This window comes from Nuphar pumila, chromosome 4, assembly GCF_984573655.1.
Source record: "Nuphar pumila chromosome 4, dmNupPumi1.hap1.1, whole genome shotgun sequence".
Classification (NCBI taxonomy): domain Eukaryota; kingdom Viridiplantae; phylum Streptophyta; class Magnoliopsida; order Nymphaeales; family Nymphaeaceae; genus Nuphar; species Nuphar pumila.
This window is the reverse complement of record NC_143252.1, coordinates 135,208,074-135,225,414: the sequence shown is the minus strand read 5'-3', so window position 1 is coordinate 135,225,414 and position 17,341 is coordinate 135,208,074. Positions and strand designations below refer to the sequence as shown.

Sequence of the window (17,341 nt, the reverse complement as noted above, 5' to 3'; positions counted from 1 at the left end):
GGCGAGACAAAAAGCAAACGGTCTCTCTCTCTTAGTTTTCTTCTTTCAGAGTACAAAAGATGTCAACCAACAAAACCCAAAAGGCTGAAGTAAATTGGATAGATTGGTAGATAATTTAGAGAGAGAAAGAGAGAGTGAGAGAGAGGCAGATGTGGGAAATCATGTATCACGCCCACTTCAGGTCGACCATAACGCTGAGCGACAGGGCTTTCATCCCTTGTAACGAATTCCGCTACTCCCATGGTGGAAAAGGGAGGATTCTAGAGTCGGCTTGTGCTTGTGGGCACGGATCGGTTTGGCACTCACCTGCTTGTTGTGGGCTGAGGCAGTCGGCTCTGATTCACCGGTCCGCTGAGAGAAAGGCGGTGTTTCTCGGCGGTTGCGGGTGTTGCCGGTCGCGTTCTGATGGGTTTGTGTCCTGTCGTGGTGGAGAAAGGAGAATTGCTTCGTGGGTGATGAAGGAAGAAGGCTTTGGTGGTCACTGCGAGTTTGATTATGGGGTGGAGCTTCACAGGTGGGTGCAGGAAATAGTAGGTTTGTTGGTGAGATTTGAGAGTGGTATGGTCCCTGCTCCAGCAAACTTCAGCGGTTTTGATGATGAGTATCCCCTTCTTTGCTGTGATCATGACCATGATGGTGAGAGCGAATCCAAATTCAGATTTGAGCGATGGGGTTTCAGTGAAACTGCAAATGGATATGAAGGCAGAGCTGCTGGAAAGAAACGTAAGACTGGAAATGTTAAGATGGAGGGTGGTGGAAGAAACAGAGCTTCGGAAAGTCTATATCTACGCGATAACGAATGGGAGGACGATGATTCTGGCTATGAGAGTGGTGCTCGGGACGATGGTTATGGTTCTTCTTTCAAGTGGCAGCAGGGTATGCGCGAATCGCGGGACGAATTCGATGTTGAAGACGAGCATTTCACAAGTGATTCCAAGAGAACATACAGACAGGGTCGGACTGAATCGGAGACTGCGTCAGCTAGGGCTCGTGGTCGTTATAGAGTGACAAAGGACGCATCTTTTGAAACTGAGAGATCCATGAGGACTTCCTCAGCTGGTATTGAAAGAGGTAAGCAGCAGCAGATTTCCGGTGATGGCCAGTGCAAGAACGAGGAAAGTAGTAGGCGGCAAGAGACTGCCGGCAACGACCGATACTTCTCCAAAAATGATGAAATTAAGGTTTGTCTGGATGACAGAGAGAACTACGGATCGATTTCAAGTACATCGGTTCGTCGCCATGAAGAACAGATAAGGATGAAGCTCTCAGATTCTAGAGTTGAGAGCAGAAACGCTGTCAGTGAGCACTCTGGTACTTGGGGCACCTCTTCTAGCAGTTGTAGGAATAACAAGCCTCATGGGGATATTCTGACCGAGGTTGGTGTAGATGCAGTAGAAAAACAACACCAACCACATGAGATAGGAGTAATTGACAATGTTGAGTTTGGTGCGACAGATTCTTGTGCCATGAATCGCTCAAGTGATGCTCGTTACACTTATGGAAAGGAACGGAGGGTATTTGTCAGTGGAAGAGAAGAGACTTCAACATCTGCTCACAGTTCAGTGCAGGGTTCGAAACAAAGTCCGGAGAGGACGGTTGAACAAGTTGCCGGGAAGCCTGTATCTCGGCACCCGCATGGCTCAGTTACCATTCTGGATTCAAATGTATCGAGAAATCACGAGTCTGAGTTTGTTGGTAAGCATCACCATCCTTCAAATATTGATTACTCGCAACAAGTGAGCACCAGCAATACACAGATAGGTGCAAAGATTTCACAAGCACGTTTATCAGCACAGGAAATGCCAATGACTTCATCTTCTCAATCACCAGTTGGGAGTTCATTAAGGATTACTGCCGACCATCAAACAGCTGGATATGCTACTAGTGATTTTGTTGCTAATCATCAGCACTCTTCCAGCATGAAATACATGCAAGAATTAAGCACTAGTGGTGCACAGACAGGCACAGGGATTTCAGAACCCGTAGCATTGCAGGAAAAGCCAAGGCCTCAACCTTTTCAATTGACGCCGAGAGGATCATCGGAAACTACTGGTGCCCATCAGACAGGTGGATATACAACTAGCCACTATGTTGGTGAACATCACCGCTCAGAATACTTGCAAGAATCAAGCAGTAGCAGTAGAACAGGTGCCACCATTTCAGGACGGATTTCACCAGAAATTTCGGTTCCTCCATCTTCTCAGTCAACAATCACTAGCTTACCAAGTACTTCCAGTGGCCACCAGTTGCCTGGGTATGCAAGCAATGAATATGTTGCTAAGCATCACCATTCAATTAATGTTAAACTAAACACTAATACGCAGACAGATGCAACCATTTCAGCACAGACAACTTTTCTGGAACCGTTGGCACATTCATCTTCTAGATCAACACTTCAGGGCTCACCAAGTGCTGCAGGTGACCATCAACCAGATGGTTATCCAACTAAAGAGGCATTTACTGGATCATTGCAAATTGGCTCTCATGTTCTAAATGTGCGGATACAGGGGGAAACTCCTTTGAGCCGCTCTGATGTAGGAAATACAAGAAGTGATACATTAAGTCAGCACTCTGATCTGATCAACAAGGGTGATGATTGGAGCTCGATCATATTCCTGGAGAAATCTCCTGATGAGTTGATGCAACCTTCCGCTGACAAACTGCACCAGGCAGACTTGCATTCTCAGAGAATTCTAGAAACAACTGAGAAAGCGTATCTAGTAGAGACGAAGAGGACTTCCCATCAGACAACCACTGTACTACAGCAAGTAGTGTTGGCAAGTCCTCCATCACATTCGAAAGGAGACTCGGTCCAAGGTGGCTCAAGTGAAATCTCCAAAATTGTTGCAACACAGAGTTCTTTGCAGTCTCCTACATCATCTGAGACAAGAGGACCATCTGATGAAATATGGGATGTTGCACATGAAACATTTGAAGAACATACTAGTATGGAGACACCAGAAGCTAGCATGACTCCTGTAGCTGTAGCTGCTGGAGAGAACTTGACTGAAGTAACTTCCACTATAGGGGCAGTTGAGGGAACTGGTGCTACATCCTCTACTAATCCAATTGTGAAGAGGTCAAGAAGATTATTATGGAGCTACCTTGCTGAAATAGTTAAGGGCGGTTGGGCTTTACGGGCTGGATCACATAATTCGACAACAAAATCAGCTGCTAAGAGCTCATCAACTCAATCTGGTAGCAGTGAGGCTTGGTTTTCAGGACATGAGCCAGATGATGAAGAGAATGCAAAGAAGGAGAAAAAAACTGTGTTGGGGGAGCCACAAGCTGCCAAAGGATCAGTAGATGAGCTTATCTCTGGTTCAAATGTGAACCAAAGACAGGCACTTACTGAGGTCGTGAGTCTCCAGGCAACAGTAGCTGACAATAAGGTTGTTACAGCATCTCCTATGGGTCTCTATGAACGTGGATCAATCCGCAGAAAAGCTTCTTCAACGTCAGATAATCAAGGATTTGGTTCATTATCAACACCAGTGAGTGGTAGACCGTTACCTGATGTTACATCTTCAACAGGTATTAGTGATGTACAAGAACAAACAGAAATTAGTGAAGTGCGAGTCTCCTCACTGGAGATTGACAGGAATGACTGTGCCACAGGAACACACGAACCATTCGTCGAGGATAGGCCAAAGGGAGACGCTAGCAATAAAGACAAGCAGAGGGCCTTGAGACAAAGTAAGTTGAAAAGAACTGCACAAGTTCAAGGGGAAAGATTTGAAGCATGGGAAGAAGCATATAGATTTGAAAGCGAGCAGAGAAAAATGGACGAAATGTTCATGAGGGAAGCCCTTTTGGAAGCGAGAAAAGCAGCCGATACCTGGGAGGTACCAGTTGGAGCTGTATTGGTGCAGGATGGGAAGATTATTGCCCGAGGTTACAACCTGTAGGTGATTCTTTCCTATTTGTGTGCCTTTTGTAAACTGAAAGTTACATGTGCTGCACAAACTTGATTCTTGACTGAGTTGATTAATGTTTCAGTGTTGAAGAGTTGAGAGATTCAACTGCACATGCTGAAATGGTGTGCATCAGGGAGGCCTCTAGGATGCTTAGAACTTGGCGCCTTGCAGTAAGTCATCACATTATCTTGTTCTACCTATTATGTTGACTATGCTGTCTGCCGATTAACTTTTTTATATTTTATTTTATAATGTGATTATGTGGTTTACTATCTAATTGCATCTGGTGCATATTCTCGGTATTCTTAAATGGAACTTGGGACAGGCATATTTGGTTACATATGTGAAAGCTGTGGTGCCCCTCAGCCTGCGTGACCCGTTACACAAAGAAAAGAGAGAGAAGGGAAAAAGATTGGAGATGAATTGGAGGTCGTGCCCTAGCTGAGACGTCCCTCTTGTATATATATCATGTTGAGATTACATGGAGAAAATACAATAATACTCTTTAGGTATGAACATATTACAACAAAATACATAAGTGGGAAATACCAAAAATACCCCTTCAGACATGATTCTAACAGCCCCCCCTCAAACTGTTCATGGGTCTTGAATGACAATGGACAGTTTGCTCTTAAGGAACCAATGATGCAAAGAAGATAGCGGCTTAGTGAATAGATCGGATACTTGATCTTCATCTTGGAGAAATATAGGATGGATTTCTTTACTTTAAACTTTTTCACGAACGAAGAGTTAATCAATCTCCACATTTTTCATTTTTTTATGTTGCACCGGGTTATTGGCAATAGCTATTGCACTTCTATTATCACAGAAGAGAAGTGATTGGGATATCGTTTGATGGAGATTGACTAGGAAATGTCTTGTCCATAAAACCTCTGTCGTTACGGTTGACGTGGCATAATACTCCTTTTCAGTACTAGACCACACAACTGTCTTCTGTCGTCGATTGGACCAAGATACAAGATGTTGTCCCAAGAAGACTACATAGCCTGTGACAAATCACCTTGAGGAGGGATCAGTGGCCCAGTCAACATCTGAGTAAGCTAGAATAACAAGTGCCAAACCATCATGAGGTTGAGAAGAGGACCTTTTATAAATAAGACCATCGCTGATTATGCCTTTCACATATCGCAAAATTCTTTTAGCTGAAGGACGGGGTGACTGCATAAACCTGGAGACTTGGTTGGTGGCATATACCAAGTCTGGCCTCGTGAAGGTAAGATACTAAAGGGTTCCAACGAGACTTCTGAATTGCTCTGGATAAGACAACGAAGGATCCTGAAGATCATTGTCAACCAATTTCACATTGACTGCAATGTGAGTGGGAACCAGTTTGCAGTCGGTCATCCCAAAACGAGAAGGAATGTCCAAAGTATATTTTCGTTGAGATAAAATGAGAGAGCAGCTGATTTGATCAACTTCAATGCCAAGGAAGTACCGCAAAGGGCCTAAATCTTTTATGTGGAACTGCTTACCGAGCATGGACTTTGGATGTATGATTCTATCTTGATCACCGTCTGTAATAACAAGATCATCTATATATACAGGAATGATAGTAATATGAGCCTGATAGGAGACAATAACGAGTAATCACATTGGCTTCGAATGAAGCCTAAAGATCGAACAACAAAACTAAAAGTCTCAAACCACACACAAGATGCTTGCTTCAAACCGTATATAGCCTTTCGTAAGCGAAGCATTATAGTCTTGGTATCAGCCTCATGGTATCCTGGAGGGTGTTCCATGTACACTTCTTCATGTAATGTGCCATAAAGAAATGCATTTCTCACATCCATCTAACTGAGATTCCATCCATACATAGTGGCAAGAGACAAAACCACACAAATAGTTACCCATTCGAACAACATAACTAAATGTCATCAAAATCCTGGCCATGTTCTTGTACATGCTCTTTTGCTACCAAGCTTGCTTTATATCGCTGAATGCTACCATCAGCCCTATACTTAATTTTGTAGACCCACCGGCACCCAATGGCATTCTTATTATCTGGCCTGGGTACTACTTCCCATGTATCACACTCATGGAGAGCTGAAATCTCTTCATTCATGGCCTCAATCCACTTAGGATGATGTCAAGATTGATGGTAAATAAATCCAAGTGTAACGAGAAAAGTCATCCACGAAAATTACATAAAAACGATATCTAGACAAGGACATCACGGGTGCAGGATCCCAAACATCAGAATGTATTAACTCAAGGAAAAATAAAACTCTTTTATTAGAAACACCAAATGGGAGCTTATGGCTCTTACGGACTCGACACTGAACACATGACATGAAACGAACAATAGACTTATTCTTTAAAGGAATAAGCCATTTTTACACAAAATTTCAAGAAATGTGGAATTACAGTGACCCAATCGCTTGTGCCACAGTTAGGCATCATTATTGAAGCTAACTTCATTCGACACAAGAATTTAAAGACGATCGACAAGAGCTTCATTGAGGACGAACAATCCTCTGCATCTCTTTCCTTCAACGAGATTCCGCTTCATGTGAATGTCCTTCACAGAGACCGAAGAAGAAGAGAAAGAAACACATGAGTTATGATAAGTAAGTTGAAAGACAGAAACACAATTACATTTAATATTAGGAATAAGAAAGGTATTTGAAAGATGAAAATGACCATGGGGAGTGTGAATAGTGGCGGTTCTAATGTGGGTAATGGAATGCGCTTTTTCATCACCAGTGACTATTCTCTCATTATTGTGATAAGGATAAAGATTTGTGAGTTTACCTACATCACCTGTGACCTATGTCACATGGGTGCAGGTATGGGTACGGGTGTGACACGGGTGCGGAGCAATTTCAAAAATTTTAGACACGGGGACACGGATATATATATATATATATATATATATATATATATATATATATATATAACAATAATAAGACTCTGTCAAAGTTGTGCCCATTAGGGGACACAACTATATATATATATAAATCATTTTTTTAGTTTTTATACGTCTTTTGTCCTAAAAAATGGACAAAAATAGACTCGTTCAAAGTTGACCGAGTCCAAAATGTGGACGGACTCAGCCCCAGTGCGTGGACCGAGTCTGACACTTGGTTGACCGTGTCCGCCCCGTGTCCGAAGCTGCACCCGTGTCGGGGTGTGTCAGCATAGGTGCGTCGACCTTATAGCTCAGTCCGTTTGACTTAGCCTGTGACATGGTGGGCAGTACCTAAATCTAGAAACCAATCACTCAGTTGTGGGACCTGAGAAGTGGAAGAGGTCTAGGTGGGCTGATCTGAAGTGGCAAGCCATGGTGAGCTCATAGAAATCGTGGGCGACTGATAAGCTCCTGCTGGCCAAGAGGAACTATGATGGTTTCGAATGCTATTCATGCCAAACTAAGAAAAAGAGGCACTCAAGGCGTTCATATCCTGATTATGTCCTGGAGAAGAAGAAGATCCAGACCCTGTGAACGCATTGGAGGATGCTGGTTGTGGGTTTCTTCCCCCTCTCATACCACTGGCTTGTGGAGCAAACTGTCGAAAATGGGCTGGGTAAGTAACTGTGGGAGGATGATATGTTGGGACATATCTCTAATAGCAATTTGAGCACGAATGTCCCCGCTTTCCATACATCTGACATATTACATTCTGCCGATTTTCTTTTGTGTTGCAAGTATGAGGATTAGGAAGACTCCCTAAATTTCTGTTATCATACTGATTTTGACCTCTTTCCCTACCATGATTTGAGGTGGCAGCCATCATCACCTCATGATTGGGATGAGAGTCATCTTTCTTTGATGAGATACCAAAATTTGATTCAAACTCAAGTAACAGACCTAAGCTTGTCAAAGTTACCTCTTTTCTCGAGACCCATATACATTGCTTTGAACATATTATACTCATCACCTAATTCACGAAGTGTCTGGCTGCATACATCTTCATCTGTCACGGGACTCCCTATAGCTGCCAACTGATTCGTGATATACTTCACAGAATCGAGAAATTCTGCCACACTACTGTTTCCACTCTTCAACGATCCAAATTCAGATTTGAGGTGATATACCTTAGGAGTGAAAATCTACTCATACCATCTGTGAAGAACTTCTCAAAGTTTTCTTGTTGTTACTGTCTGGAAAGTATGGCCATGATAAAGGCCACAACCATTTGATCATTTTTGAACCAAGCAATATAACCAGGATTCTTGATGTAGACAATCTGATCAAAATCATCATCTTTTGCTATCTCCTTTTCCTTTTACTTTGATTTTTTCTTGGTAACAACCATGAATTCCAAGGGGGCATCCCTGGATCCATCGAGGTGTCCCATCAAGTTATGACTGCAGATGAATGGAGTAATTTGCTTTTTCCAGGTTATGAAATTAGTTTCATCCAACCTTTCAGAGACAAGTTGGTTGAGAAATGAGTAAGTGAGAGAATGAGAAGTACACATTGGAAATGAGGTAAGATAATGACCCAAACTGAAAATAAATTCAAAATATGAACACAGAGAATGAAATCAGAACTCAAAAAATCGAAATTGTTCGCACATTTCTTTTTTTACCTGTGGATCCAGAAAGGTGTGTGCAGTCTGATGACTACTTGATCTTGGCTAAAATCGAGACAAGGTCTTCTTGGGTCAAAATCTTTTGTTGGGTTTAAAGAAAAACGTGAAAAGAGAAAGGAGAAGGATTTTTCATGTTGAGATGATGGAGTTTTATCAGATCTGAAGCAAACAATGCATAATAAAACTTCAAATTTAAAAAACCAAAGGAGATTAAACAAAATTGAACGAGATCGAATTTAAAATGAATAAGAAGAAATCAAGATCTGATATGGTGTGATCAGATTTGATATATCGAGATTGAAAAAAAACAAGATCTGGTCTGATGTGACCAGATTTGATTTAAAAAAAAAACTAAAATGAATGAGAAGGAATCGAGGATAAGGAAGAACAGATCTGACCTTATGTGATCGGATCTAATTTGATGTTAAATGATAAGAGGAGAGAAAAAGAAGAATCTGGTCTGACGTGACCAGAATGGGTTTAGAGAAAAGGAATAAGGAAACAATGGGGACGAATCTGGTCTGACGTGACCAGATTTGGTTTTGAGAAAAGAAATAGGAAAACAATGAGATCTGGTTCAGCGTGACCAGATTCAGATTAGAATGGGAAAGAAGAAGAAAATAATATGAATCATGACCTGATGTTGTTCGCCTCGACCTGCTCTAATACCATGTGAAAGCTGCTGTGTCCCTTGGCCTGCGTGACCTGTTACACAAAGAAAAGAGTGAGAAGGAAAAAAGATTGGAGATGAATTGGAGGTCATGCCCTAGCTGGGACGTCTCTCTTGTATATATATCATGTTGAGATTACATGGAGAAAATACAATAGTACCTTTTAGGTATGAAACATATTACAACCTATGTCACACGGACTCGGCTAGGGGGTCGACGCATCCTTCGACACGTCCCGACACAGGTGCGGCTTCGGGCACAGGGCGGACTCGGTCAACAGGTATCGGACTCGGTCAACGCACCTGGGCCAAGTCCGTCCACTTTATAGACTCGGTCAACTTTGACCGAGTCTATATTTGTCCATTTTTTAGAGCAAAAAACTAAAAAAAAATTAATATTTTTTTAAATATATATATATAGCCAAACTGTATGCACAGTCAGTCACAGACTGTGTGAACAGTCACATGGCCAGTCCTATCTTATTACTTTGATCGTTCCCAGTGCTATCTTATTAATTTATTGTTATATATATAATTATATATATATATATATTAAAAAAATTATATATATTTATATATAGCCGAGTCACCGTGTCCAAAATTTTTGAAATTGTGCCGCATCCGTACCCATGTGACATAGATTACAACAAAATACATAAATGAGAAATACCAAAAATACTGCTTCAGACGTGATTCTAACAACATAGTGTTTGATACGCCATCCGTGTGTGTCCACGGGACTCCCAGCGCCTGGGCCTCAAACGTGTCCGCATGCCCATGCAAACACGGGATGCACAGATGCAATATTGGTGCATCCTGTGGATGCCAAAACGGCGCCCACTGCTGTTCCGTGTCCCCCACACGGAACAGTGGAGGACGGACAGGCACGGACACACCCAAAAAATTGTTTTTTTGGCACGTGGATATGGCAGGGAAGTGTGTCCTGTCCTGTCTGCAGAAGGTACCGGATGGACGTGCTGTCCTGTTCACAAGCGTCTGCGATTCAAACTCCCCCTAATTTCCCCAGAACTTTCATGGATAAGAAGGGAAATTGTGCTAGTAGATCAAATATTGTTTCAGCATGCATGAGATTTGGTCATATTATTTACATATGCAAGTATGTTATTGATGGATTGATGTGCAACATTTGGCAGTCTTCAGCATTTTTATTTGATCATTAAATGATGAGAGTGACAGATTTCTTTAATATGTATGATATTTAAACAATCTGGCTAGGCCAGTGATCACAAAGTCCAGTAGCATTGCCTTCTGGAGCATAGCATTCTCTGACAGGTGGGGAGCGGATCTGTACTGAAAATAATATTTTGTTGTATGTGATGAAAATCCTGTATCATAGCATATAATCATTATACAATTATTAGCTTAAATATGGGCGTCAGCATACTTTGCATGACTTTATTTTGCTTCTCATTAGTTATAACATTGTTCTGGTTTGTGTAATGTTTGCAATGTAATCAAAATATTTATACAGAATGATCCAGGGGAAAACAAGAAAGGTACAAAGCTTTTTGTGATTAGTTACCAGGTGGGTAGTGTAATGGCCATGTAAAGCTATACACACATATGCACCAAAAAGGAAAAAGGGACTGAAGTAATAGCTGAATATGCACCAATGGTTGTAAAATAAATGGTATATAAAAGTTTTGTTTCAAAAGTATTACTGTATTAGGTTCTCTATGTCGTGTGTATTCTTTTTTCTGTTTGCTAATAATGCAAAATAATTGAAATGTTCGTCATTTTGTAGGAGTTCCTCTTCATAGTTTTTTCTTAGTCATGAAGCATTGATTCATGGCAAATATTGATTGTTCATTATGTTCCCTGGACACTCCTAGAAATCCAACATGTTTGCTCTGCTGTGTTTAAGATTGATATTGACACAGTCATTTCTTGACACGTCCTGGGCATGCATCTAACTTCAAATTGTCCAACACTATTATATGCGCTGAAAGAATATGTCAAGTGTTGGACACTCCATGTGTGTTGTATATGCATTTTAAAAATGAAGAAATATGTGATATTTTATACATATTTTTTTCAATGTTGACTACAGGGTGAACATTGAATACCTCTAGCACCAAATAGCCTTTTGAGTTTCATTTTCTAAACCAGCTTAACAACTATGTCACAGGGATTCGGCTAGCAGGGTGCCACACCCGCGTCGACGCGACTCGACGCGGGTGCGGGTGCGGGTGTGGCACCGGGTGCGGTCAACCCGATCCTGGGTGCGTTGACCGCACCCAGGGTCATTTCGGTCCATTTTTGTTTAGATTTTTTTTTTTTAAAAAAAATTTGCCCTACGAAATGGGCTGCAGAATTTTTTAAAAAAAAAAAATTCTGGACAGCTGCTTGCTGCTGCTGCTCTTGTTTTATAAAGGGGCACTTGTGTCCACAACATCTGACGTGCTTTGTTGGCATCCCATGCTATTCCTGCCTCCAAACAATTAATTCACAGCATTGGAAAACATACTGTTAACTTGGAAATGATGATCCATCTTCCTCAAAAATTAAAACCAAAATTCAAGAGCCTTTTGAAGTCTTTATGCTTCAACCAACCCAATCCTTTTTCGTCAAGGATTTTCTCTCTCCATAATAAATGATAATGGTGGTGGTAGAGTAGAGCCTTGGTGGCTATTAGTATTCACTTTTTCTCCTGACGAGGTGCTCTAGCCGTAGCCTTGTGTAGACCTCTCTTTTCCACATGTCAAATCCAATAAATTTCTTTTAGTTGTCATCTGTGTGCAACTGTATATAAAATGAAATTTGAAGAACCCTAGGCAGTGGCGTCGTAGGCCTCGTGAAGACTCTCTCTCCAAAAAACCACGTCAAACCTTTCGCTTATATTTTTTTTCGTGAAGACCAGGGAGTTTCAGACATGATTGAATCATGACAGTCAACAGAACGCAGCAGGCTGGGTCGATCAGATTGCCAATCCTTTCGGTTCATCAATTTTGTCCCGTTGAGCTAAAGTACACAACAAGCAGAACGTGGGTAACAAGTCTTCAAACAAACACACCAGCAAAAAAAACTGAACCCCGGCCCGCGTCGGGGGAACCCCCGACCCTCTCTCTCTCTCTCTATATATATATATATATATTTACATTTTTGCCCCTGCCGCACCCCCGCACCCGGGTTTTTTGAAAGTGCCGAATCCCCGCACCCGCTCCCGCTCCCGCACCCGCACCCGCACCCGCACCCATGTGACATAGCTAACAACTGTCAAGACTTTAAGGATTTTTTTCATTTTTTGGGGGTTTGACATAGTTTCTTCCTCTCCTCTTCTCGTTTTCTCTTTATCTCTCCCTCTCTAGCTTTTACATATTTCTTCATGTTATGACAAAGGGTTTCAATTCTCTAGTTGAGAATTGTTCTTTCTTTTTTTTCCCCCACTTTTATCTTGCCTCTTTCCCTTTTTCTCTCATCTTTCTGCTCTTTCAAATATAAAATGATGTGCTAACTTTTATATTGTGCTGTATTTTTTTTGTCTCATTTTTGGCGTGTGCGATACCATCATCTTTCTGCTCTCATCTTTGTCTCATTTTTTGTTTCATACCTGTGTCCGATACCATCACTTGTAACAGTGTCTCTGAATGTGGGTTCTTCAGTAGAAGGAATATACCAGATAATAAAGAGAATCTTGGGGAAAAAATTCAATAGGTACTTAGAATTAGAAACATTAAGAAATATCAAACAGAATAACAAGGGAGTAATAAATTTAATCTCATGCTTGTCCTGACTGATTGAAAGAAATAACAAGGGATTTGCTGCATATATGAATTCCAACTTGTGCTTGTCCTGTCTCGCGAAATGGAATTGGGATCAGGTGCAATTTGCTTTTTGATTTTATTTTATTTGTGCCACTGCACCTGAGCACCTTCCATCTGCTCGGACAGCCTGTGAGCTGTGGGGCACAAGGGCAGATGGAAGGCAATCAGGTGCAGCGGCACACTGTATTTGTGCATTGTGATTGCGCCTAGTGATGCAAATTATTTGGATCTGGAACAGCTAAATACATGGAGATTCTAATCGGAATCGGATTCGGAACAGCCAAAATTTGTAAAACCTTGATCTTGGACCCGATCCGTTTGCATTTGCACCTGATCCACCCTCCCCAAATGGTATTTTCTTTTCAAGCAACCATCACATTCTATTATGTTGTCCCTTACATGATCTCTTATGCACTATGTCACACGGACACCTCACTTAGCATGTGTATCATGTATCAACACGACACAGCACTTGGACACTTCTCAAGCACGATACAACACTTTATTGACTTAGTCAAACTAGTTTCATGTGCAATCAACATTTTGTCATTAACTTTTTCCATTTTCTTTTATGATCTTATTCACTTATTTCATATTCACTTGAGTTTTTTTTTTCTTTTAAAATTTGTCATCGATTACATTACATTTCAATTTTAACTTAATTTCATTATTTGATGTTCCTAATTGTAGTAATTTAAAGGCATGTTTGCAATGCCCTGTGATTTTTGGTTCTTATGACTGTAAATCACAATCACCATACTTTCTCAAGGTTAATGGAACATTAAAAAGTAGTTGTGATTGTGATTGTTTCTGCCTCTTTTTGCCTTGAAACTTGTGAAAGTAGATAACAAGGTTGACCTTGTGATCTACTTTCTCAGCTTCTACTTTCTCACTTGTGACCAAAACAAACATGTCCTAAAATTGTTGTTTTATACACGTACTCACAAACATACATACATCTATGTTTGTGTATGCTCGTGTCCCTGTATCCTAATATTTGAAAATTATGGTATCATACTAAGTGTCTGCATCATGTCCCACTCCCACATCTGTATCCATGTGACATAACTTATCTATATCCTGCTTTTCTTTCAATATGAAAATGAAGCAAGTCACCTCCTTTTCTAAGAATTTTCCATTTAAATTTTCTGTCTCGCATGAAGATGTGCAAATCTGAATAGCTCTATTTTCCTCTATGATAGAAAAACAGTTGAGAGGTTATATAATTTTATTGAAAAATTGGAAGTTATGCAACTAGTGGAACCATAGATATTGCTTCTTCTAGTTCAAGGTAGAAATAGTTACCTGATTTTCACCTTATCACATAATGTAGTTTATCTGGCAGATTTCTTGTTCTTGTTTGCTATATTTCTATATAACATATATATATGTCTATTTATTTATTTGGTAAGATTAAAGTTTCAAAAAAATGGTATTATGCTATGTTTTATCTTTGGTTGAGTTTTGTGTGCCTTTTCAGGCATGCATTCGTGCCTGATGAGATGTACTATGAAAAAAATGAGGTGGATTCCATAGCAACCTAGGCAGTCTTTTATAGAATGCAAGTCCAACTTGAAAAAGCATTAAACTGTATCAACTTTTTGTTAGCTTGCACTGTGCTTGCAAGTTACGAGTGCATGAATGAGCTAATACACATTAAGAATGTGATAGTTAGAAATTTTAGGTAAGATAATACAAATGCATTATTATTTTATGTTTGAAATGGCATGATTATCGATAAATGATAAACAAGTGATTCATCATGCCAAGTGAAGCAGACAGACATATCCATATACACATAGATACATGTGTGCACATGTGTTTCCTATAATACAGGTTACATTACATTGATTTCAAAGATCAAGGGTGTTCTAGTAGGAAAAATTGCAAGTTACTTTTTTATTTTTGTATTTTGGAAATGCAGAAAATCTTTAATATGACTCATTTCTTTCATAAATTTACTAAAACTTCCTGGATGGTGAACATATAGGCAAGGTATGAAAATAACACCTCAAAAATTGTTAAGGGATCTCTTCTAGCTTTGCTCTTAATATTTTTCAATTTTCAGAGTTCCATATTTTCTTTCTACCATTAGTTTTGTTGCTATTTTTTCTCTTCATATTATTCCAAAAATAGCAATTTCCTTATATAGAATTGATTTACAATCTTTTAGATATATTTTTCATAAACTGTTTCTCAAAGAAAAATCATTTTTTAAGTTCTCCTGGGGCATCAACTTGTCAATAAATTGACAGTTCATTGACAGTCAATTGTAGTTCCAAACAAAATCTGCTTATTGAACCTACAGGCAGGAAAAGATTGGACACCATTCTGTGCGGATGTGATCCATGACCAGACCTACTGTGTGGTGTGTCTTTAGTTTTCCATCCCCCCTTCCTTGCTTCTCCTGTCATGGTGTTCGTGGTTGAATGGATCATATCACAATTGACTATTGATTTGTGTGAAAAGCTTTATGCGACAATCTTTATGTTCATTGATGCCCCAAAGATATCTAAAGAGACGCACATAATGTGTCACTGCTTATTTCCATTAGTTTTGAATCCATAACTTCTAGTTTGCTCATGGTTTGCAGGGAACAACTCTTTATGTTACACTTGAACCTTGTCCGATGTGTGCGGGTGCTATCCTTCAAGCTAGAATTGATACCTTGGTATGGGGAGCACCCAATAAGCTCCTTGGAGCTGATGGCAGCTGGGTCCGGTATGCATTTACATGACAGCTTTAAGTTGATTTCTGGCATGCTTTGTTTCCTTTTTCCTAGCTGATTTTAAGTTGACTGCTAAAGGTTTTGCAGATAACTTATATATTTTATAAAATGCTGTTTTCCTATTGGATGACCGATTGTCCCCGATAGTGCCAATTGCCAAGTGACATTACCATCTACACATCCATGAATAGGTGATGAATCTTCTGAGGTCATATACATGCTAGTCTCTAATAGCAATAATGCTATTAGTTGTCAATATCATGAAAACACCTAGAAAAAATGTGTTTGCACATCTACATCACTTTGTTATATCTGCGGATGTTCTGTTTTATTCTCAAGTTCCTGGACTCTGTGATGAACTCTTATTCTGAAACCATCATCTGATGTTAATCACAAAAAAAATATTTGATGGTGGAACATAGAATAGCATGCCATTCTGCTTTCTTTCTAGAGTTCATAATTGAAGTCTCTGAAACCTGGTACTTTCATTCCTTACAACCTGAGTAGGTTGACTAAAAAATGATGATAGAAGTAAAATAAAGCCAATGTTCTTAGGAAAATGAACCAATAGATTGTTTTATCCACTTCTGTGTGCATAAGATGGGTCCTACCATGACCGGGTTATGATGTGTTCTGTCACAGTTTTGACCTGATTGTTCCTTTGCAGACTTTTTCCTGGCGAAGGAAAACAAAGCTCGGATCAACCAAGCGCTACTTCTGGCCCAGTACACCCTTTCCACCCAAATATGAAGATTAGGCGGGGCATCCTTGCAACTGAGTGCTCTGATGTAATGCAACAATTCTTTCAGCTCAGGAGGAAAAAGACCAAAACGCCAGAAACACCTTCATCCTTGCCAGTTGCAAGTGCTCCTGCAAAATTTTTCTCTAAGATGCATAATCTTTTGAGTGTGATGTTCTGTTTGTAGTTGTTTCTGTTTGTTCTTATTGAAAAAGTAAGTTTAGCACGATGCCACTTCAGTAATGGGGGACTTCCAGTAGTCTACTAAGCCAAGATTTTGAATGAAAAGAAAACAATGAACACTTCATTGCGTCGGATGCTGTAACAAAAAAGTTCAAACATGGAGGGGTAAATGCTGGTTAGAAGGCATCTGGTTGACAGGCACTTGTTGTGACAATCTCGACTTCATGAGATTTTTGCACTTAAGAGCATCACAATTACAGTATGATTCTCGGGATTGGTGGTTCTGGCTTTTTTAATATCATCTTGAACTCCTGGAAATGCTCAGAGTATTTTTCCAAAAGTTAGAGCACTTGGATGGTTCTTTCCCATGTTTTCTTGTCCTTGAGTGCAACAGAAGAAATGATCCTGGCTTTGGTCACAGCAAATTGGCAGGTGGCATGCCTGTGGTGCTTTTAAAGATATCCATCCTTCTTTATGGCAGATAAGTGTTTGATGCTTTCAAGAAACATACTTAGAGTGCTAACCAAGAGTATAAATTTTGCTTTACTAGTTTTTTGGTTTGTTCTGTTGTCACGATACACGTGTGCTCTCATAATCTCATTAATTGTAAAGTTTTTTAAAGCGTGCACACATCAGGGTGCTGCTGATAGACTTGAGCAAATGTAGGTATGTATGCCACCCTTGCCCATTTCTTGTACAACTTAAATTGAATTCAGGATTTTCTTGGCAAGAGAAAATGTCGCAAACAATGATGATTTTA

At 40.1% G+C, this 17,341-nt stretch overlaps 1 protein-coding gene across 3 annotated transcripts; it reads left to right on the top strand.

Annotated features, from left to right (window-relative positions):
• On the top strand, nucleotides 1-17,318 carry LOC149841169 (uncharacterized). 3 transcript variants are annotated; one of them, XM_090004687.1, is made up of 5 exons: nucleotides 76-3,534; nucleotides 3,619-3,904; nucleotides 4,000-4,087; nucleotides 15,525-15,652; nucleotides 16,327-17,318. In XM_090004687.1, the coding sequence occupies exons 1-5, from the start codon at nucleotides 150-152 to the stop codon at nucleotides 16,583-16,585; spliced, it is 4,146 nt and encodes a 1,381-aa protein (XP_089860813.1). In that variant the 5' UTR covers nucleotides 76-149; the 3' UTR covers nucleotides 16,586-17,318. The 3 variants fall into 3 exon arrangements, 2 of the variants coding, with proteins under 2 accessions (XP_089860812.1, XP_089860813.1); XR_016431638.1 differs by lacking the exon at nucleotides 16,327-17,318 and adding an exon at nucleotides 13,170-13,282 and having other exon boundaries at nucleotides 1-3,904; XM_090004686.1 differs by having other exon boundaries at nucleotides 1-3,904.
• Nucleotides 17,319-17,341: the final 23 nt, after the last annotated feature.

Coding starts and splice junctions, on each gene's coding strand:
- LOC149841169 (XM_090004686.1), top strand. CDS start 150: ATGTGGGAAATCATGTATCACGCCCACTTCAGGTCGACCATAACGCTG. Junction 4,088..15,524: donor TTAGAACTTGGCGCCTTGCA/GTAAGTCATCAC, acceptor CATGGTTTGCAG/GGAACAACTCTTTATGTTAC. Junction 15,653..16,326: donor GCTGATGGCAGCTGGGTCCG/GTATGCATTTAC, acceptor GTTCCTTTGCAG/ACTTTTTCCTGGCGAAGGAA.